At 39.5% G+C, this 24,452-nt stretch overlaps 1 protein-coding gene across 17 annotated transcripts in view; it reads right to left on the reverse strand.

Moving 5' to 3' along the window:
- Positions 1 to 24,452, reverse strand: part of CLASP1 (cytoplasmic linker associated protein 1) — a 268,954-nt gene that overhangs the window by 133,550 nt on the left and 110,952 nt on the right. For all 17 annotated transcript variants that reach the window (XM_044936544.2, XM_044936533.2, XM_044936541.2 and 14 more), the window contains exon 8: positions 12,440 to 12,507. In XM_044936544.2, coding sequence (XP_044792479.1) covers positions 12,440 to 12,507 — 68 coding nt within the window. The remainder of the gene's footprint in view (positions 1 to 12,439; positions 12,508 to 24,452) is intronic.

Raw genomic sequence — 24,452 nt, forward strand, 5'->3', positions numbered from 1 at the left:
CTCCTCTGTCCATGGGATTTTCAGGCAAGAACACTGGAGTGGGTTGCCATTTCCTCCTCCAGGGGATCTTCCCAACCCAGGAATTGAAACTGAATCTCCTGTGTCTCCTACACTAGCAGGCAGACTCTCCGCCACTGCACCCCAATAACACACTAGACAGTATTTATGGGCCATACCAACTGGTTACGTGCATCATTCACTCCTCGTAGTGGCAGAGGAGTCACTAACCTCCCCCACTTGGAACACGAGGAAACCAGGGCTCACAGACCAGCCACCTGCCCAGGTTCCCCCCTCCACACACACATACACACACTCAAAGGGATTCTGAAGTCCACACACCTACTCACACTTGTCCACTTATGATTCAGTCACCTAGACCCCAAACCTACTTACAGGACAGGTAACAGTTTTTGGATAATTTAACTAGTCTGCACCAAACTGAGAACTTTAAGGAAAAACTTCCAAATTTCTCAGAGGTAAATTTATTTCACTTAAAAGGCCAGCATTTATTCTAAATTACATCATTTTAATTTTCTTTTTTTGTAAATGGTGTTAGTGTCCCTTGTTTTCTGAAATAAGAGAGACAATGGAGCTGTTTGGCTATTGTTATGTTACATTTGGTAACATTAAAGTTGGTCACCCTGCCTCAGTCTCTGCCCAGTTTTTTAAAGTTGAAATCTGAGACATGAACAGCCTGCAACAAAAGCCTCAGCTTGTCAGCATGGCCTAGAAGGCCCCTGCCATCTTCCCCTGCACTTTCCCCTCCAAGAACACCACACTGAGTTCAAAAACAAACTCGCCATGTTCGTAGGATGATTTCCAATCCCAGAACACCCCACTCACCTCCTACCCATCCATCACTGAGCGAACAACTGATTAGGGATGGCGTATTTTCAAAGTGTCTAAAACACTATTTGTCTAAACGGGCTAATGCCTATTTTAATATTTCTTTGAATGTTTACAGTTTTTAATTATTCCCTAAGGCATCTATATTAAAAATGGCACAATTTCAGAATCAAAAAAATAAACTAAAGTCAGGATTTTATCACAACAGCTGGGTGACACTTGCTGGCAGGAAGGTAGGTCTAAGATGGCCAAGTCCAGGGCCACCAGCCCATCTAGAGAACTCAAACCTCCCGTCCCCCCACCTACTCCTCATGGGGCTGCTAGGAAAATCTGAAAATAAAAACAAAAGACATTTGGAAAAACACTTTGAAAATACTAAAATACACACCACCATAGTAGAAAATGGTTGGCATTATATTTTGCAGACTCCTGTGGGCTCCTTATTGAACATGGGCAGACAGAGGAAGATTCGAATATGCCCTGCTACAATAAACAGCATTTAACTGTTGTTTCCTACTGCATCTGCAGCTCCCTAGGGTAAAAGGTACCAGTGCTTTTAAAGCCTGCATTCCAGATAACAGTGACTATAGAGGTAGGTCATCTGAAAGGAATTATCAAATGAGAGAATAGTCTTTATTTTAAACTCAGAGCCATAAGGTTTTCTCCATAATCTTGAACATAAAATCATCTACTAGATAATTACATTTCCCTGTTGTTTAAAAAAAAAAATCTAAAATACAACATAAAACAAATGCTACTTCTAAGTAACACACTTCCAAATCCTCAAATGACGGGTTCTGAAAGAGGTCACTTCAGCACATGAATTATTTAGCTCTCTTTCCCGGGTATTGATTTCCTACAGCAACTTAACCTGATTACAGAATACTGTAATAAGGAGGGAAATAAAAATGAACACTAGCAGTATATGCTTTCAATTCTCAATTTTAAAATATAATTAACAAGCATAATCCAGCACTCCAGTATGACTGTTTTCAGCAAACTCAACTAAACTAAGTTTCAGAAGACAGATACACACCTTCACCATCCAGGACAAAAGAACACAGAGCAGATGAGCTGCACGCACGCCAGCTTCCCCACAGGGAGACAAGTGAACACTTGTTACTGTGCACAATTTACTCTGCTTAATACCTGCTTCAGCTGAAGGGTTTGGAAACATTGAGACAACAAATTAAAAGCCTGCCAGGAAACCCATCCCACAGGAAAGCAAGACATGGATACAGGTGATTCACATCACGGCCACAGCATTCTTCTTCCAGCACAAACCTTGTTCACATGGAGCTCTTTCACATCCTCTCAATGTTCCCCAAACCTGGGCAAAACCTCCGTGGAAAGACCAAAGGCTAATCAATTAAGACCTGTGATATACAATGCCTCTTTCATAGTTTTCCAGTTCCATTTTTACATTTAAAAAAATGCAAGTCTTTAAAAAGGAAAAATTTTTATACAATGATTCTCAAGACAGATGCAACCCCTCCACTACTCTGTTTATATGTGCTTTTTTCTACCCTCTGTTGGGAAACCATAGAGATTTCCAACCAGTAGATTCCTTTCAAGAGAGCCTATACTAAAAAAAAAAAAAAAAAAAAAAAAAAGACAGCCTATACTTACTAACAAATGTCTTGTAATTGCAAAAGAATTTATTTTCATGAGCCGTTTACTGTGAATACAAGAGACAGGGAAAAAGTTTAAAAGCACATAAATACCCAGAGGCTGATGAAAACACAGCTAATCTCAGCTTCCTATGCCCAATTCCTCTCTTCTAGTCCTTGAGGGTCAACATAAACATTAACATAGCCACAAGTTTCATAATTTTTCCCTGCCTCAATGCAAACAGTCATAACAATTATTTGCCTGTTTCACCCATGATCTTTAGTTATCAAAGCAATGATAAAATACCGTAAATATCTTTTTTCTGAGTTAAACAGCAGTAATTACAAACACTTTCCAGAATATATTAGAACAGCCTACCTTTCCCAGTGGTCATGACTGTCAGTGATGGAGGCACAAGTAAAAACACTGCTCTGAAAGCTACACCTGCTCACACACAGCCCCTGACGCCTCAGCAAACTCTCCACCCACAGGCTTCTCCAGTGCGATCCAAGCACCAAGGACAGCGGCCGCCCTATTCCAAAATAAAAGCCTACCCTATAAAGAACAGCGACTTGTTTAAGGGCAGGGGCCTTTCTCTATCTGACGTTACTCATGTCAGAGAACCTTCTTTAAAACTGGTATGGAAAAAAATTTTAACCAACTACTTGCTCAACCCCCACCCCATGGAAAAAGAGAATTTCTTAACATAAACTTTAAATAAAAACAAAGTACAAAGGCTATCTTATTTCCACCGGGAGGATGATAAAGTAAGCTGTCACCTGCAGCTTGAGCTACTGAAGCTGGCATCAGGAAACAGTCTCTTCCAGGCTGTTCTAGGGGGTGGTCTCCCTGGGCAGCACAGCAAGCTTGCCAGTCTTGTGATATATCATCCCCACAGCCGTGACTATGGAAACACTTTTCTAAGACACTGAACCAGAATCCCAAGCCTTGTAATGTGCAGAATCTAATAAACAAGCAGGGGGAGCCCATTATCAGCATTTGATCCACTTATTCAAAATCACTGTTTTAAAATACTATACAATAATGGTTTAGCTTCTTAATAAAGAAAAGACCATCAATTTACCTTTAAATTAATGCTTCGTCCTAGCTACACTGGACAACAGTTCAGAGCTTACCTAACAATTCACCATTGAGTCTATCTGCTTTCACACTTTTATTTCTCATTTCCAACAACTTAGAAATGATATCTAACACTTTTCAAATAACAAATTATTTTAGTAAAACAAAAGAAGGCAGGCTGCATTTTACAGCAAAGTGATAACCTAGATACATTCATGGGTTAGGGTCAATAATTTTATGATTATTATTTAGTTTATAGTTGCCAGCAAATAAGTACTTTTCTTTAGCTACAGATTTATTATAGAATTTTCATAGATTTAACCAGCATGATAGTTTCATTCTTTCCTCATAAGCATGTTAGCTTTCCTCAAGAAACTCAAACGCATGCACATTTTTAACCAAATTAACATCTATGGGCCTCATTTCAATCAACTCCAATTAAAGATCATTAAGTGGCTGCAGATAAAGGACAATGACTAGTCTATAATTACTGGCTCTTTCATGCTGAAAATCCAGTTCTCCCATGAGCATACACACATCTGCATGATTTAAAAATGTACATAGAAAATAATTTGCTTTTTGAAACCCATAGAAGGAAAAACTGTAATTTTTGCTTCAAGGGGTTTGCTAATTACATGGAGACGGAAAAAAAGAAACATCTACAAAACAACGTATTTTTAACTCTCATATTCCTGCCACTCAAAACTCAAAGGCCTTCAGGTAACCTAGCAACAAAAAAGAATCACACAAAGATGAAGTATTCCATTACAGCCAGGCCACTCATCCCCAACTGCTGCTCAGATGCTTTTTCACTGCTGTTTTCATCACAAGTCTAATACTTGTGAAAAATGAAGTCTTTGGCATTTATATAATCAATTACACACCTTAAAACATAGTTTTGAACATGTCAAGAGAATTACAACCCAGGACAAAAGCCATTTCTTCCCTAAGTGTATTGCTATTACAATAATAGTTCCTTTCAACTTAGCTCAAATACAGAGCTTTTATTTCTTACTTAAAGGAGCTTTATTGTTCACAAGCAACAACAACAAAAAATAGATAAATTAGAATTCATCCAAATTAAAACCTTAGATGCCAAGAAAGTGAAACACAACCAAAAACTGGAAAAAGAATATTTGTAAATCAAATATCTAGTAAGAGTGTTATAATCTAGTATATGAAAAGAACTCTTATAGCTCAACAATAAAAACACAAATAAACCAATTTAGAAATGGGCAAAGGACTTGAATAGAGCTTTTCCAAATAAGATCGTTTGTAGAAACAACCAACAAGTACATGAAAATACACTCAACATCATTAGTCATGAGGGAAATGCAAATCAAAATAATGAGACACCACTTCACACCCACTACAATGACTAATTTTTTTTTAAAAATTAAGAAAACTGTGTATGTTTTGTTTTGCTGGAGAGGATGTGGAGAAAATGGAACCCTCACACATCACTGGTGGAAATATAAAATGGGGAAACCGTGATGGGAAACAGTTTGACAGTTCCTCAATAGGAGGAATAATTCTGCGAACACAGAAATGCCACAGGATCCAGCAATTCTACTTCTAGGTATATAGTCAAAAGGATTGAAAACATATGCTCAACAAAAATGTGTAAACTATTCACCATACCAAAAAGGAAGAAACCATCCAAATGTATGCTGAACACAATAAACAAAATGTGGTCCAGCCAAGCAATGGAAGAGAGGTACTGATGCACTCCACAACATGCACAAGCTCTGAAAACATTCTGTCAAGTGAAATAAGCTACACAGAAATCAACACTTACTGTATGGTTCCATCTACCTGAAATGTCCAAAAAAGACAACAACTCCAAAATAATCCAATACTCTACAAGAAACAGAAGTATGACAGTTATTCTCAAACGATGTTCTTTCTAATTAAGAAAAAATGAATATATCCAGAAAATGGAGCAAGAGAGGAGAAACCTATCACTTTGAGCACCAACCCCCTCCGATGCGCTGTACTGGGAGATGTGACATCTGATCTCACTTACTCTGCACAACGAAGGACCAAGCTGGCTCCCAGGAGTGAAGCAATGTGCTCTCAGTCACACAGCTGAGCTGGAAAGAGTGAGAAGTGGTGAACTAAGAGGAGAAAGCAGAGTCCTGTACCAGGATCTTAAGAGGAAGGATAAAGAGGACAGACGGGGAACCACAGGCAGCCCAAGGGGGTAGCCAGACTGAGATGAGGCTGCAGGGCTAGACAGTGTGGCTACAGCAGACTGGGAAGGATTTGGGTTATTTTGAGAGCAATGAATTGAAATAGTAAAAAGATTAAAAAAGGAAAAAAGTAAGCAGGAGGGGCAGGAGGCAGAATCTGCCTGCAACACAGAAGTGTTCTGAAAGACTCTTCAACTAACCCCTTTATGGGACTGAAGCCCACCCTCTCCAGCTACCATCACCACAGAACTAACACGGCATTATTAATGTCTTTTCCTTTCTCTTGAAACAGAGTAACCAATTTTAACCGTTTTTCTCTGTTCTTGGAAGCTGATGGTAACAATGAGCTGGATATTTTCAGGAGATTAATACTTGCACAATTCCTAAAAAGAATATACCTAATCTGGAACTGATGCTTACTTTCTATTTTAATGTTTCTACTAAAATATACTCAATATAAAGGGCCATGCGTGCATCTTGAATCTGACTTGAATGACATAATGTATTCTAGCTCTTCTTCATACAGCCCATTATTTCTGACAGATGGGAGATAAAACAAGACAAGCCGTATGCTGACAACTGGTGAAGTTGGCTGGTGGCCACATGGGGGTCCATTACTCTCATCTGTCTACGTTAATGTACACTTAATGTTTTCCAAACAAAGAAATGAGAAGGGAAGGGTGGTCAGAAGACCTCTTGCTCAGCAGCATCCACTCCACTGTGTGTTCATAGAATTTGGCTACAAACTGTGTCCACCTCCAAGAAAGTGCAGGTCTGATCTGCTCAGACTTTGAAAAAGTGAATACTTCACAAACGAACATCAAAGTGACAGTGCAGGTAATATTTAAATGTTTTTAATACTGTCCTGGGTGAAGGGAACAGTAGATCTTCTGGCCTCAGTCTCTTCCACTACAAAACAATTTTCAAGAGAAAAAGGTTGGTTCTCCTTTGGGCAATGTCCTACAACAAATAGAACAGACTTGGGGATGGGGGCGGGCAGGAGGAAGGCAGAAGGACAGTGAGCAGGTGGTTTTAGATAGATGGGATCAGAGTGCTGGAGACAGTGAGAAGTGTCAACACCCACACGAACCAGTGATGACACACACAGGCAGGGAGGAAGATGAGGCCTTTGGGACAACAGGCAAGTTCTGATTTACACGCCTGGACAGACAGCGGAAGACGTACAAAGAAGATCAAGGACAAGGTTGCGTTTAGGTGTCTGGGGTTTTGTCTTTGAACAAGAGGAAGAATGTGAATCTGGATTTAGATACATGTCTCCAATACAAGAAGAAATGTCAGACAGGCAGCTCCTTCACATCGATTAGTAACACTAAGACAAGGTGTGGGCAAGAGACGCATTATCTGGCTAGTCAATGAAGTTCTGCTGCTGCTGCTAAGTCGCTTCAGTCATGTCCACTCTGTGCGACCCCATAGACAGCAGCCCACCAGGCTCCCCCGTCCCTGGGATTCTCCAGGCAAGAACACTGGAGTGGGTTGCCATTTCCTTCTCCAATGCAATGAAGTTCTAGTCATACATAATTACCACCCAAAGGAGAGCACTGCCTGAGAAAGAAACAGGCCTAGGACTAAGCTTTCAGAATTTAAGTGGCAGACATTAAACAAAGGAAGGACATCTAGAAAGAATAGCCCAACAACAGTAACAAATCAGAATGAGGTGAGGCCAGAGGAGCCAAGGAGGAAGGATGCTTCCAGAGGAGGCAAGGTGAGTGACTCGGTAGGGTGCAGACTGGGAAACGTCAGCGGGGCGAGCAGCACAGAGGTCACCCAGTGACTGCCGGCGGCTGCCTCAGTGACATGATGGAACCATGAGACTAGAGGGTCAAGGAGTGATTACAAGGTGAAGAGACTGAGACACAGAATACAGATGTTAAAAAAAAAAAAAAAAAAAAAAAAAAAACCCTCAGGCCCAAAACACAGGCACTTACACTAGGCCCCACCACCAGAGTGGAGCGCCCACGTTCCCTAGACTGCAGTGTCCTATGGTGGGTCAGGAATTTCCCGGCCTGCACCAATGAGCTCATCTGTCTCCGGGGCGTCCTCCAGCCCCCAGAGGAAGATGAGGTCACTGCCATACAGCCCCGTCCCATCCCCCACAGGGGCATTACTTTAGCCTGAAATAATCTTTTCTGTTTATGACCTCCTTGTCTTGCCTTTAAAAATCTTTCCTTTTCACACTCACCAGATGGGATGCCGCCCAACTCAAGACTCATTCAATAAAGCCAATTAGATTGTTAAAATGTACTCACCTGAATTTTGTTTTTTTTTGACACAAACCACTCAGGGTAAGTGCTGTACAGGGGAAGAGAGAGGCAAAGCAACGAGAAAAACTAGATGAAGATATATAGGTGTGCCTGGTTTTACTGAAAGACACTCAAAATAGGCCAGACAAGTTGGGGGAGGAGAGTGAGAAAAAGTGTGGGCCAACCTCTTTCATGAAGTTAGATGCAAAATTCCTGAACAACGTAATGACAAACCGAACTGTACACAAAGAACTGTATACTATGGACCAAGTGGGATTTATTTCCAAGTCTGAGAGAATAGTTTACCATTAAAAAAAAAAAAATCAAGCAATGTAACTCACAATATCATCAGGCTCAACAGAAGCCAAAGAAGCATTCTGGGGGGGAAAAAAACCCCAACAACCCTAAAAGGCATCCAGATTAGAAAGTAAAAAACAATCTCTATTCACAGATTAAATGATCTTGTAAATAGAAAATCCTAAGGAAGCCACTGAAGGGGAAAATCAAGAGAATAAAGTTGAACAAGACTGCCAAATACAAGATCAAATATAAAATTCTACTGTATTACTGTAATTCTATATTGACATTAAACAATCCAAAAATAAAATGAAGAAACAATCCCATTTACAATACCACCAAAAAACAAAATACGTAGGAATAGAATGAAACACCCAGGAATAAATTTAACAAAATCAGTGCAAGACTTGTACACTGAAAACTACAAAACACTGTTGAAATAACTTCAAGACCTACATAAACTGAAAGGTATCTTATGTTAATGGACTAGAAGGCTGAATGCTGTTAAGATGACAATATTCCTTAAAAATGGTCTACAGGTCCAACATAGTCCCTATCAGAATCCTACATCCATATGGAAATGCAAGGAACCCAGAAGGGTCAAAACAATCTTGAAAACACCACAGCTGAAAAACTCAAACCTCAACCCAAATGTCCTTCAACTGATGAGTGGATAAACAAAACACAGAATAATTATAGAAAGAAATATTATTCAGCCATAAAAAGAAATGAAATACTGATATATATATATACCAGGCGGATGAACCTTGACAACATTATGTTAAGTGAAAGAAGCTATACACCATATGATTCCATTTATACAAAATGTCCACAACAGGCAAATCTGCTGTTTTGCAGAAGGTAGGCTGTCAGGGACCGGAAGGAAAGGGAACTAGTGCTAATGGGCACAAGGTTTCCTGGGGCTGATGACAATACTCTGGGATTAGATAGTGGTGATAAGTATAAGATTTTCTGAATATATGAAAAACCACTTTTAAAAGGTGAATTCTTTTGGTATGAATTATATCTTAATATTCAAAATAGGCGGATGATTTCGGGAAAAATTCTAACACCTACCTGTGATAAAAACTCAGATAAACAGGAATCAATGAGCACTATCAAAAACCTACAGTTAACATCAAACTTAATCATAAAAAACCTAGGACTGGGAACCAGGCAAGGAGCTCCATTCTCACCATTCTTACTTTAAGCTTCCAGCCAGTGCACTTAGGCAAGAAAAGGAAAATAATACACATCTGAAAGAGACAAAACTGTTCCTGCTTGTAGATGACAGTGAGTAAACATCTTACTGATCTCCCAAAGTTACCGATGACAGACTTAAATTATTTGGGTTAGGAATTCTAAAGCCTTTATACATACACCTTAGATTATTCTATTCTGGCTCTAACAATTAAAACCATAAGAATACGAATCAACAGGTATCTCTCATTTTACTGCACTTTGCAGACACTGCAATGTTTTTTCCTCCCTTCCTTTTTTTTTTTTTTTTCACTTGAAGGGTTTGTGGCAAACTTGCAACATGCAAATCTACTGAAGCTATTTTCCCAAACAGCACTTGCTCACTTCGTGTCTCTGTGTCACTTTTCCATTACTAGTACTATTTGTTATGGTGATCTGTGATCAGTGATCATTAAAGTTACTATCTTAAAATGATTATGACTCACTAAATGGTCAAGGTAATGGTTAGTATCCTTTTTTAGCAATAAAGTATTTTTTAATTAAGGTACATACATTTCCTTTTTTTCAGATATAATGCTATCACACACTAAAAACAACTAGTATGGTGTAAATATAACTTTGTAAGTGCAGGGAAATGAAAAACTTCACATGATCCATTTTATTGCAATATTTGCTTTATTTTAGTGGTCGGGAACCAAACCCACAGTATCTTCTAAGTATGCCTCTACAGTAAAAAGATGAACAAGTCTCTAATAAATTTTGAGTTAAGGCCTTCTTACAAACTGTCTATTTTTAATATAGATGCATAACAGAACTGTTTTCAACCTCAACCCTACCTCTATACCACATACATACACATACACGGACATATACACACGCCCATATTCCACAAAAATAAGGAAACTGGGGGCAATATTCTTACTGAGACAATTAGATTAAAACATTGCTGAGAACTACCCAAAGACACAGGATTCATATCGTCATGTTCATTAAAACTCATAGAATAGGGACTTCCCTGGCGATCCAGGAGTTAAGACTCTGTGCTTCCAATGCAAGAGGCATGGGTTCAGTCCCTGGTGGGAGAACTAAGATCCCCCATGGTATGTGCAGTGAGGCCAAAAATAAATTAATAAAAATAAAAGAAAAAAATCATAGAATATTCAAAGTATACATGAATCAATCCCTCATGCTGTATGCCTTAAACTTATATAGTCCTTATACAGTGTATGTTGATTATTTCTCAATAAAACGGAGGAAAAAATACTCATAAAGTGTGTGTGTGTGTGTGTGTATGTGTGTGTGTGTGTATTAATATATGTATGTATAGGTATAGATATACATACAGAGAAGCCTGGTGAGGGGAGCTACAGTCTATAGGGTTGGAAAGAATTGAACACAAGTGAGCACTACCTTGACTTGATAGATACAAAATCTTCCAGGCAGGCCTCCAATGTGAATGTGGTCTTTGTCCCCAGTGTCAGCATTATAATGAGATGCTGTCTCATATACAATAAAGTCAGGAAGCACAAACTCAGTTTCTGCCACCCCTCCTACCTCTTTGCCCAGTACTTTCTATCTTGATGCCAACAAGTTTTAAACTAGAAAGCCACACAAACTACACAGACACACACAAAATATAAAGTATGCCATGGTTAAATATAAGTTATAGAATTACAGGAAAATTAATTAGAAAAGAAAAATAACTTTGTTGGTGATAGCTAAATCATAATTAATCTTTTTTTGAATGCTATGTTTTTACAAATGTACAAAAAAGAAATAAGAGGGTTATTGAAAGTGTTTTATAAGAAACAAGCTATTTAAAGACAATTCCTTACTAACAACAATGGGTATGCAAGCTGGAGTATGAGTCACAAGACCTGGATTCGGTCCCTACTCTGCCTTTAGGTACCACGTCACTCTGGGAGAAATAACTCAAACTTTTAAAACAACCTCAAAATGTAAAAACTATGCTATGATCTAAGATCCCCAGCAATTGTGAAATGGCTATGATACAATGAGGTATCCAAGACTAGAAAAGTTCTTGATGGCAACAGACTTTTTGATGATTCCCAAAAGGCACTAAGGATAAAGAAGAGAATAAACAAAGTTCCTACCCTCATGAACAAACAAAAAGATATTTTTGTAATACTATAATATATTAAGAAGGAAAATCAAGCAGGGTGAGTGCAGAGTGCATTCCCTCACAATACTGGGTACGCTGTTCTTGACGTCTGTGTAATGAAGGGAGCCTGCAGCTGAGACCTGAATGGAGTAAGAAGGCAGCCCTAAATGACAGCCAGGGACAAGTGTCTCAAGCAGAAGGAATCATAAGCACAGAGGCCCTGAAGCAGGACAAATGTAAAATGTTACAAATTAGCAAGGAGGCCAATGGGCTGGAGCCAAGAGAACTTCTGAGAAGAATAATACAAGATGATCTCAGAATGGGGGAATGCACCAGACCACACAGGGCCCGCAGCACACCGTGAGCCCCTGAGCTGGGCAACCTTCAGAGGATTCTGAATGAACAAAGGACTGACATCACTTGCACGGCATTCTAAAAGGATCACTCTAGCTGCTGAATGAAAAACAGGTTTTGAGAGAAAAACCAACCATCTTGGTTAGGAGCTGCCACAAGTGTGCAGGTAAAATGCCACAATGCCCTCAACCACAGGAAGAGTAGTGGTTACACTGGGAATCTTTGGGATTCTGGATGCATTTTTAAAATAAGCCAATAATTTATCTAATGGATTCAGTGTAGGTTATAGAAGAAAGTCAATGACAAGATCATCTTTTCCAGCCTGGGAAGGTGGGTAAATGGAGAGATTAAATGCTCACACCTAGAAACACTTAGCACAATATCAAATCCAGCTCTTCAGAATCAGAATATAGCATTCCTTAGGCTAAAAGTAAACCTGGAAAAGCACAAGTAGAATGGTTGCTTTTTCTACTCACCATTCGCAGACTGTATCATGTTTCCAGATTTTTGGACTTCATCAAATTTTGTAAAAATTACATTCAACCTGTATGAAAAAATATATATATAAACTATTAACCATCACTGTTTACAATTATATTTTACACTAATGTGAAGTTGAGTCTTACTCACTGAGACCCATCTAATAACAACAGTAACTATGTCAACAAGAAATGAGCCACGCTTAAGCCAAGCACTGACCTAACGGCTCCAACTGAAAGATCTCCTTTAATTCTTGTAACAGCTGTATAAGAAATTATAAATTATCATACCCATTTTACAGATGGAGAAATCTAGACCCCCTTACTTAAAGTGATACAGCTGGTCAGGGCGGTGATGCCAGCCCCAGGAGTAAGAACCAGAGGCCAGGCTCTCAGACATTATATTAAACTGTGACATCTCCAAACAAAATGCATGCATCATGAAAAATATTTGTTTCTCCTATTTCTAAGCACATACTGCTGATAACTTGGAGTACAGATTTTCAGAATGCATTGATACTACAATACAAAGCCTTTTCTGTGACTTCTGCTTGTTTTAAAAAAATGCTATAACTTGTCTAAAAGTAAATGTTGTGACTGGATAACCTTCAGCTTAAAACTCCACATGATACATATTTTCTATTATTGGATCACTTTAACTTTGACATTTTGAAAGCAGCGAAACTCCTTAACTAGTCCAAATATTCCATCCTAGTGACACCAAGAATGCGAGGAACTGCGATGGGTTGGAATCCTACCTTGTAGGAAAAGTCAAGAAAAAAAGAGGCTTTTCCAAGCAAAATACAGATATACTGGAATAAGCATAAAGGCTGAGATTACAAAGTCATGCATTTTTTGCATTCAAACTTGCGCCACCCATTTCAGGGACCAGACTAGAAATGTTAGCACTTTCTTACAAACCAGTCTGTCATACAAGTTCTAATCACTTCAAACAGGTTTGATTTCCTTTCCAATCAGGATGGAAGCTCTTTGGGAGTAGGGATGGGACCTGTATCATCTTTGGTATTCTGTGCACACCAAGCATCGTCGTGCAAGAGGGTGACGTCACCACATAAGAGGGCTGGTACCTGCTGCTGCCCCCCACCCTAAAGGTGGAAAGCTAGGTAGTTCACACACTCTAGTGTCAGCTCACATGTGCATTCATTCACTGGGCCAGCACTGAGCTCACTGGGTGCTGAGACTGGAAAGTTCCCACCATTGAGAGCGCCTATTTACCTCTACTTCATTCTAGTCTACTTACACTGTGACATTCTAAGATACAGAGGACCCGAAATACTCAGCAGTAAACAGAGGTAAAATGAAGGAGATGAACCAGCCTGATGCACTGCCTCTCATGCTTCCCGTCTCATGACAGATAGTGATCTTTTCAACCCATCTCTCCAGGTACCCAGAATCCTCCTCAGAACTGCTCCAGACAGCTATCACCAATGAATCACAATGGGCACTGAATTAAAGATTTGTCACTCCTGGACCAGATGAGTAACACTACCACTCACTTTCTACTCCAGGTTTCACTGAAAATCTGGCAAGATGTCTTAGAATCAAGTTTTTATGATGTCCATCATCTTCCCTTTTCTAAGTACAAAGACTCCCAATGGCTTAACAAGCCCATAAATAATATCCCTATACAGGTTGCCCCGGGGCCTGCCCTGACCAAGTTACCGCTTTGTTGAGTCACAACTATACCCTCTGACATGAGCAGGCCTGCAAGTCTGCCCAGCAGGGACAAAGGCGATCTCCAGCTGGTTTTCCCTGAAATCACTGGGAGGGGGCGAGTATTTCTTCCATTCCTAGGAGAGTATTCACCATTATCCATGACAACTGTGGAAGCATCTGCAAACTCTATGCAGACCTCAGGTGATGTCTACTCACTGTGGCCACATTACCCATAACCAGCAGGCCCAACAACCAGGCCTGAAAATGCTAAAATGATTACCATTGTTGGCACCTGCACCTTAATTCAGAGTTACTTCAGGCAGGCAGGCATGCCTTCCCCCTGCTTTCATGTTCCTGTCTCACAGCTGCCTTGTTCACTGCTCAGTAATGCCTAGACCATGGCTCCTGTCAAGATGGTCGCCTCCAGGGAGCAGTAATCTGGCTTCATGACAGTTCAACACCAATAAACCTCCCTTAAGAATGGCTTATTGTCTACTTGCTCTGAGCACAGCTACACAAAACGCCTCTTTTGGAACCTATCAATCTGCACAAGTCTAACAGATGAGTTTTATATGTTCAGAGACACTGAATACATAGCTAATGATTACCTGCTGAAGCCACCAATATTTTGCACTTTTTAAATTTTAAATCTTTGGATCTCAAATATAAAATAAATTTCTTCACTAGTTTGACAAATAATCCAATACCATTTTTACCCTAGTTTTTCTGAATTTAAATTTTATATTCAACTCAATCCAACTGGTATTTACAGCAAAAGTGTGATCAAATTATTCCTTCTTGAATAGCTTATAATTTTAAAATAATGTCCTAAAAGCAAATACTAGCAATCTCATGGTAAATAAACTCTACCTATACATTCAGCTTATAACTGGCTTTTCAGTCTGCTACTCTTAAATATGAGAAGGTAACCAAGGATTATGATACATCAGCAAAACTTCTAATATGAAAAACAGAGACTAAACTGAACACACAGATACCCCAAAACTTCCATTTAGAGAAGAGACTATACAGTCCATGGAATTCTCCAGGCCAGAATACTGGAGTGGGTAGCATTTCCCTTCTCCAGGGGATCTTCCCAACCCAGGGATCAAACCAAGGTCTTCCACATTGCTGGCAGATTCTTTACCAGCTAAGCCACTAGGGAAGCCCTAGAATACTGGAGTAGGTAGCCTATCCCTTCTCCAGCAGATCTTCCCGACCCAGGAATTGAACCAGGGTCTCCTGCATTGCAGGCGGATTCTTTACCACGTGAGCTATCAGGGAAGCCCCTCAATTTAGAGGGGAGACTATGAACTGTTTTTTTAATACATTATTTACATCTCCAAATAAATGAGAAAATATTATAGTCATAAAAGCAAACAGGGGAGGATCCTTTCAAAAAGGTACCCTAAGAACCTTTGAAAATTTGGTCCTTCAAGGAAGCAAAGAAAACATCAGCAAAATCGGACAATCCAAGCATTTGTCAAGCAAAAAAGGCTGAATCTTGGTAAGAACAGCAAGCTTTCCATTGCTTTGGAAGGGCCCTATTTCCACTTTCAACTCAGGCTGAAAACAAACAGCCTCACAATCATGGCAGTTTGAAAACCAGCAGACTCACAACCACTAGAAATTCTGAGTTGAGGAAGCCTGGAGACCCTTAAAAAATCCCCATTCCCAGAGAATTGTCATTTTCTGATGACCTGTCTGGCATATTCCTGAACCCCCATTCACAAGGCTTGTCTTTACCTGACCTCATTCAGAGCATGCTCAGTGAGAGATCTTTCTTCCTGAGGCCACAGTCAAAAAGAATTCACAACTATTTAACACGGCAACTGCCTGAGATGGCAATAACATTCCAGGCAAAGAAACTGTCAAAAAACTTACAAGGAAAAACTGGAAAAGGAGATGTTCTCAGGAAACTCTGAAAAGCTCTGACAAATTCCTGGGAAGGTACAAGATCACATACATGGGCAAGGCTGTGTGCGTGCCCAAGAAGGACTACGGCACTAATGTCTCACCTCTGGTTGACCTTAAGACTCTGCACAAGCAGCAGTACAGAGATCTAAAGGCAGAAATGTATAAACTGTCTGCCATAACACTGAAAGTATGTTCCAACACAGAGAGCCTTCAGCAAAGGCAATGAAAGGGAAACTTCTAATCGTCAGCTGAACACTAACCCAGCCACGCAGAGAAGACAATAGTAGCCCCACACAACCAAATATACAGACTTTATAGAATTGTGAAGTCACTAAGTAAGCAGTGAGCAACAAAAACGACAAGCACCACCAACAGCAAGCCTGAGGAGAGGTGAAGAATGTGATTTTCAAAATTGTCACAATGCATAATCTTAAGTTTTCAGTTTCAACAAAAAACTTATGAGACACATAAAGAAACAAGTAAATACGGCCCATACACAGGGGAAAAAAATCAGTCACATAAACTAACCTTAAAGGACTAACTAGATGAATACTTGAAATCAACCACTATTAATATAGAAAATATAAGAACCAAGGTCTCACCAAACAGCAAATAATACCAATGCAAAGATAGAAAACCCAAGAAAGAATCATGGAAATTCTCAAAATTCATAGACAACTGAAATTAAAAATTCACTAGAGGCTCCAACAGTGACTTGAGTGATCTCAGAGAACAAAGCAGCAGCAAACTTGAAGATGAGTCAACTGACACTATCATGTCTGAAAAACAGAAGAAAATTGAACAGGAAAAAGTAATAACAGAGCCTATGAGATTATCTTCTTCTTATACCCACATACACTCAATAGGAATCCCAGAAGGAAAGGGGAAAGGAAAAAGGACAAAAAGAATATGTGAAGAAATAATGACCAAAAATGTTCCAAATTCAGGAAGTTCAACAAGCTTGCAACAGGATAAACTTAAAGAGATTCTAACCCAGACACATGAAAAGCAAAGTGCTGAAAAGAAAAGACCAAGAGAAGGACTTTCCTGGTTGAAAAGGACCAAGAGAACGACTTTCCTGGATGAAAATCCAACTGCCAAAGCAGGGACTACAGGTTCAATCTCTGGTCTGGGAAGATTCTACATCCTGCAGAGCAATGAAGCCTGTGACCCATAACTACTGATCCCTTGTACAACAACTACTAAAGCCTGTGCACCCAGAGCCGGTGCTCTGCAACAGAAGAAGCCACTGTAATGGGAAGCTCACACACCACACCAAAGAGTAGGCCCCTCTTACTGCAACTAGAGAAAGCCCAAGTGCAGCAATGAAGACCCAGCACAACAAAAAATATAATTTTTTTTTAAAAAAGACCATGAGAATACTTTGAAAACAACAATTAAGAAGCCATCTGTCACAATACATGGGCTCCGCAATAAGACTAACAACTGATTTTTCATTTAAAACAATGGAAATCAAGACAGTTGTGGGAATGTAAGTCCTAAATCTAAAAATCTCGGCCAAGAATTCTATACCCAAGAAAATTACCCTTCAAAAAATGAAGCAGAGAAGTCTCTCTGGACCAAAAGTATTTCAGTCTTTACATGAAGCCATACTACCAATATAATAAAGTGCAGACCTGGGTAGTAGAAGAATATGAAGGAGAATTTCAGACATTTCTCAATAAGCAAAAAATAAAATAACAGACTCCTTCAGCTTTAAATGAAAGAACACAATACAATAGCCCAGATTCACATGAAGACATAAAGAACACCAGTAAAAGTTCGGTCAGCCTTCCATATCTATATGTTCTACATCCAGGGAGTCAACCAATGGTGGATCAAAAAGATTTTTTTTTAATTTTAGACAGTTCCAAAATGAAATACCCTGATGCTGGGAAAGATTGAGGGCAGGAAGAGAAGGGGACAACAGAGGATGAGATGGTTGGATGGCATCGCTGACTCAATGGACATGAGTTTGGGTAAACTCCGGGAGTTGGTGGTGTACGGGGGGCCTGGCGTGCTGTGGTCCATGAGGTCGCAAAGAGTCTGACATGACTGAATGACTGAACTGAACTGAAAACGAAAACTTGAATTTTCCACATGCCAGCTACTATTTACATAGAATTTACATTTTATTAGGTACTATTGTAAGTAATCTAGAGACGATTTAAAGTATACACATACGTTATACACAAATACTACCCCAATTATATAACAGACTCACACATTAATGAACTTCTGACATCCACAGTGGGTCCTGGAACCAATCCCCAACAGATAACAAGAGGTGACTAATACTACAAAGATAAATATAAAACACGGGCTTCCCTGGTGGCTCAGTGGTAAAGTATCTGCCCTGCCAATGCAGGAGACCTGGATTCAATCCCTGGGTCAGGAAGATTCCCCGGGGAAAAAAATGACAACCAATATTCCAGTATTCTTATCTGGGAAATCCTAAGGACAGAGAAGCCTGGCAGGCTACAGTCCATGGGGTCACAGAAGAGTCAGACACAACTTAGCAACTAAACAACAACAAATACAAAACATAGGTAAATATAAAATACAGTACAAATTTTTTTTAATTGTTTACTGTCCTCTGGTCCTACATGACTTAAAAGGACACTTACACAAAGCGGTAATTAGAAAACTATATGCTGGATAGCTTATAATGTACAAAGATGTAATATGCATAAAAAGAACAGCAATAGAGAAGAAAACAGAACTATGTAGGAGTAAAGTTTTTAATTCTAAAATTAATAATAATAATTCAAATTAGACTGCTATAATTTAAGATGTAAATTGAAATTCCCAGAACAAACACTAATAATTCCATAAAAAAATAGAAGGAAAATTAAACTGGCACACTAGAAAGTATCTGCTTATTACAAAATAAGGCAGCACTGGAAGAACAGAAAAATAAAAAAGTCATGGCATATAAAACACAATAAGCAACATAAGATAGCAGAAATAAAGTCTACTTTATCAGTAGTACATTAAATATGAATAGAATTAAATACTTCAATTAAATGACAAGATTTTCAGGCTCAATAAACAACCAAGACCCAACTATATGCTGTGTACAAGAGATTCATTTCAGTCACAAAGACAAAAGGGCTGAAAGCAAAAGGATATAAAAAGATAATCCATGGAAAAAAGTGTTCAAAAGAGACCCAGGGTGGCTATACTAATATCAGACAGTATAGACTTCAAGACAAAAAGTACTATCAGGGACAAAGAAGGACATTTTACATTGACAGAAGGATCAATTTATCAGAAAGACGTAATTACAGGCATCTAAGAACAGAGCCCCCAAATATATGATACAAAAAGGTCGAGACCCTGGTTTGATTCTTGGGTCAGGAAGATCAGCTAGAGAAGGGATAGGCTACCCATTCCAGTATTCAAGGGCTTCCCTCATGGCTCAGCTGGTAAACAATCTGCCTGCAATGTGGGAGACCTGGGTTCAATCCCTGAGTTGCGAAGATTCCCTGGAGAAGGGAATGCTACCCACGCCAGTATTCTAAGCCTAGAGAATTCCATGGACTGTATAGCTCACATGGGGTTGCAAAGAGTTGGACATGACTGAGCAATTTTCACTTTCAAGAACAGAGCCTCCAAATATATAACACAAAAAGTGACAGAATTGAAGAGAGAAATAAGTCATCAGTATTAAGAGACGACTTCGATATTGCATGTTTCAATAACAACAGAATACAGATTCTTATCAAGTGCACCTGGAACATTCTCTAGGACAGACCACCTACTGGGCCATAAAACAAGCTCCAATAAATTTCAAAGAACTAAAACCATGGAACACAGGAATTATGATTTATGACCATAACAGGACAAAAGTAGAAATGAATAACAAATAGAAATAATGTTGGAATTTAATAGAACAGCCCTAATAACAAACAGGTCAGATGAAAATAAAAGGGAAATTAGATAGTACCTTGAGATGAATGAAAATGAAAGTATAACATACCAAAGGAAATAAGCCAGCCAGAAAAAGACAAACACAATATGCCATCACTTATGTGTGGAATAAAGGTAAAACTAGTGAACAAAACAAACAAAAACCAGACTCACAGATATGGAAAACAAACTAGCAGTTACCAGTGGGAAGAGGTAAGGGTAAGGGATTATATGTAGCTGGGGATTAAGAAGTACAAACTCTCTCTACTGGCAGCTGACATATCTTGTATTAAAAAATCCCAAGAAGTCCACAGTAAAACCATTAGAACCAGGGAGTTCAGCAAGGTTGCAGGATTCAAGATCAATATAAAAAAAAAATTATAATCTATATACATTAATGATGAACCATCTGAAATTGAAAATAAGAAAAGAAATTCTACTTAGAATAGCACCAAGAGAAAACACAAGGAATAAATTTAACAAAAGAAGCACAAGTCATGTCCTCTGGACACTACTGAGTAATCATTTAAAGTAATTAAACACTTCTAAAAATGGAAAGACATTCCATGTTCATGGATTGGAAGACAATGTTATTAAGATGGTAATATTGCCCAAACTCATTACAGATTCATTTCTTACCAAAATCCCAGGTGACTTTTTCAGGCAGAAATTGACAAATACAACCTAAAATTCACAAGGACATGCAAGGCACCCAAAATTGCCAAAACAATCTTAAAAAGAACAAACTCTGACTTCAAAATTTTCTACGCAGTTACATTAATCAAGACAATGTACTACTAGTGGGACAGGCATATAGATCAATGGAATAGAAGTGAACAGAAAGAAATCTTTACATTAATGGTTAGTTCATTTTCAACAAAGTTCCACAAAAATTCTGTGAGGATCAAAACCACAATGAGAAACCCATTAGAATGGCCATTTATCAAAACAAACCAGAAAATAACAATTTTTGGCAAGGATGTACTCTGCTGACAGAAATCCAAACTGGTGCAACAGCTACAGAACAGAACGGCAGTTCCTCAAAAAACTTACACAAAGAATTACCACTTGCTCCAGCTTCTACAGACTATATACCCAAAGAACTGAAAGCAGGGAATGGAACAGATAATATTTACACACCCAATTTCACAGCAGCATTACTCACAGGGCAAAACTAAGAAGCTATAATTGGGAGAGAAAAATAAGAGGATCAGAGGATCAACTAGTCCAAGAGGTCATTATAAAGAAACCTGCCCTGAACCAGACGACATGAGGTTCCATTGTGAAAGGCCCTCCAAATGCATAAGAAACTAGTCTCACATAAGGTCCACTATCAAGTTTCAGATCAACGATGAGAACAAAGAGAAGCAAAGTGACAACATATGACCAAAAAATCAGAGTGACTATGGACTTCTCACTAGAAACACTGAAAGCTGGGACTCAATTCGGGGAGGGAGGCACATTAGCTTCCACATTTTGGATGAAAAAAAGGACTTCTAACCTAGATTTCTAGACCCTGACAAACTATCAATATCAAGAGAGAATAAAGATATTCTCAGACTCAAAAAACTATTCTTCTCCACATCTTTCCTCAGAAAGTTACTGGTGAGGGAGAAAACCAAGAAAGACGATGTCTCCAAGAATCAGTAGGTGCACCTGCTGAGAAGGATGCAGTGCAGCCCCAGGAGGATGATAAAGCAAAAGGCAGAAGAGGTGGCTGGTGTGGACGGGAAGGGCAGGCTCAAGGAGATGTACCTGACCTGGCAGTATGTAGACAGCCAAGCACAGGAGGTGCATACAGACAACTACCCAGGTGAAAGTCAGACAAACCCCGGAAACCATGGGGTGGGGGGGGGGGGGACAGGTAAAGTCATCATGGTTCACCAAATATAAACAATGAGCTGTGAACGGCATGCACAGTGACAGAAGAAACACAACGGTGTCCTAGTCAAAATGAAGACATGACTAGGTTTGGTGGATGTAGAGAGGGTAAGTATACCTGAGGGAGGGTAGGAGGAAAGAACTGAAATTCACCCTTCATAATGTGAAGTAAAATTCTTAAGAGTGACAAAAAACTAAGAAATAGCAGTACACGCATAGTACTTAGAGACAAAGCAACAGATACAAAAGAGTCAGTAAAAACAGGAAAAGTGGCAGAAGAGATAAGAAATTGCCCTTTTTTTCAATGTATCTTGTAAATCTAGTCAACCCTCTCTGTATGAATGACTTGCAGAAAATAAAATTTAGAAATGAGAGGGGTGGACTTCACTAATGCTCTAGGGCTTAAGAATCTGCCTGCGAATGCAAGGAACACGGGTTTGATCCCTGGTCTGGGAAGACCCCACATGCTGCAGAGCCAACAAAGCCTGTGAGCCACAGCTACTGAGCCCATGTTAGAGCTCATGTTTTCCAACAAGAAAAACCACCACAATAAGAAGCCTGAGTGCTGCATGAGTAGTCCCATTCTCCACAACTAGAGAAAGGCTTCAAGTAGCAACAAAGACCCAGTGCAGCCAAAAACAAATTTTTTAAAAAAAGAAATGAGAGGGGTGTTACAGAGCACATTTCTCATCTGCTTTTGCCCTGGGCCCTCCCTGTTAACACCAAAATTTTAGCAAGCAAATTAAAACCAAAAATAAGAAAGCTTCAATTCTCCCCTTAACAATACAATCATTAGATAATAATGTCTAGTGAATGTTTGCAAGGTTTTTATAAACAAATACTATGAGAGCTATATTCAAAACTGCAGGCTCACAACAAAGAAAGTTCGCCAAAGAGTTTAAATGCATCCAACGACATGTTTTAGCACTATCTAGAATGGCACCCCACTCCAGTACTCTTGCCTGGAAAATCCCATGGACGGAGGAGCCTGGTAGGCTGCAGGCCACGGGGTCGCTAAGAGTCAGGCACGATTGAATGACTTCACTTTCAATTTTCACTTTCATGCACTGGAGAAGGAAATAGCAACCCACTCCAGTGTTCTTGCCTGGAGAATCCCAGGGACAGGGGAGCCTGGTGGGCTGCCATCTATGGGGTCGCACAGAGTTGGACATGACTGAAGCAACTTAGCAGCAGCAGCAGCAGAACTTAAAACTATCATTAGATTTAAAGCAGCTGCTGTTTCAGGAGCTTGGTTCCCAAATGATGGTTCCAGAAGAAATTTCACACCAGCAATCATTTTGCCAAAGCCTCACAAACTAAATCATACCATATGGAACAGAAATATTTTCTGGCATACACAGTGGGGTGACAGTGAGTGTCCACGTGGGCAGACAGCATCTGTCTGTGAAGGGACGCCTTGGAGAGTAAGTGACAGGAATCTACCGACATTTTCTTTAGATCCAGAGACATCTCACAAATATCCTACTGCAATATGGCCTCTTAAAATGGACAGTGAGAAGTGAATCATGTAGTACTCGGTTTCTGAACACATCATGCGTGTGAATTGTGAAAACAATACATGTAAAACAACAGAAAATGTCCAAATACTATGCTGACTGACGTTCACAGCTCAGCTGTGGGGACATAGGGGACACCTTCTAAGATGGAGATTGGGCTGAATATCTCCTCTCTCCTCTGGATGAAAGTGACTTTAGCCAATAGATGACATACTCAAATAAGAATTGAACACATGGCCCCAAAGGATGATTCCAGCTCCTTCAAAGTGAAGCTGAAGAATACGCAACTCTCTCTCCTTTCTGAAATGAGCAAAGAAAACTGCTGCCTAAATCAGATCACTCTTACTACATCAGTTAGCTGACATGAGAAAGGCATCCTTTTTCATCATGTATTTATTTCCTAGAGACACAATTAATCTTCTCAAATACAGTACTCACTCAATGAACAAACTCATAAGAAGACAACATTTTCTCTTTTTCTGCTGCACTGCACGGCATATGGGACCCTAGTTCCCCAACCAGGTATCAAAATTGTGTCCCCTGAAATGGACACGTGGATTCTTAACCACTGGACTGCCAAGGACAGCTGCTAGAGGACAACATTTTTTATTCCAGGACTAAAGGCAAGTTTTAGAAAATCTAAAGCAAATTCCACAATATTTTGTTAGTGCTATGGAATCTTGCCAAGCTAAAGACTCTTCTATGCTCACGTAACAACAAAAAACCTATAATGATGTAAAAGAAGTCTAGGATATTCAAAGTATCCAGCTGTAAAGCTGTGGGTCACTTCCTTAGGCTTACCCTCTACTTTTGGTCCAGAATTTGACGAAGGATTTCAGCTAACATGAGACAGTGGAAACTCTCATTCCTAATCACAGAGGCACTAACTCTTCTGTTACTTCTTTTTAATCTTTTTTTTTTTTTTTTTTAAGGAAGTAGAGTTGACAGTGGGGAAAAAACCATGACTGGGAGTCTGCAAGAGAAGGCTCTAGCCCCAGCTCCAGGACTGTACCTAACTCACTCTGCGGGGTCCCTAAGACCAGTCCAGGTTTCACGACTCACTGGGAGGACTCAGGGCCTCGGCACAGAGTCACACTGATAGCTGT

This window comes from Bubalus bubalis, chromosome 2 (genome assembly GCF_019923935.1).
Source record: "Bubalus bubalis isolate 160015118507 breed Murrah chromosome 2, NDDB_SH_1, whole genome shotgun sequence".
Taxonomy (NCBI): domain Eukaryota; kingdom Metazoa; phylum Chordata; class Mammalia; order Artiodactyla; family Bovidae; genus Bubalus; species Bubalus bubalis.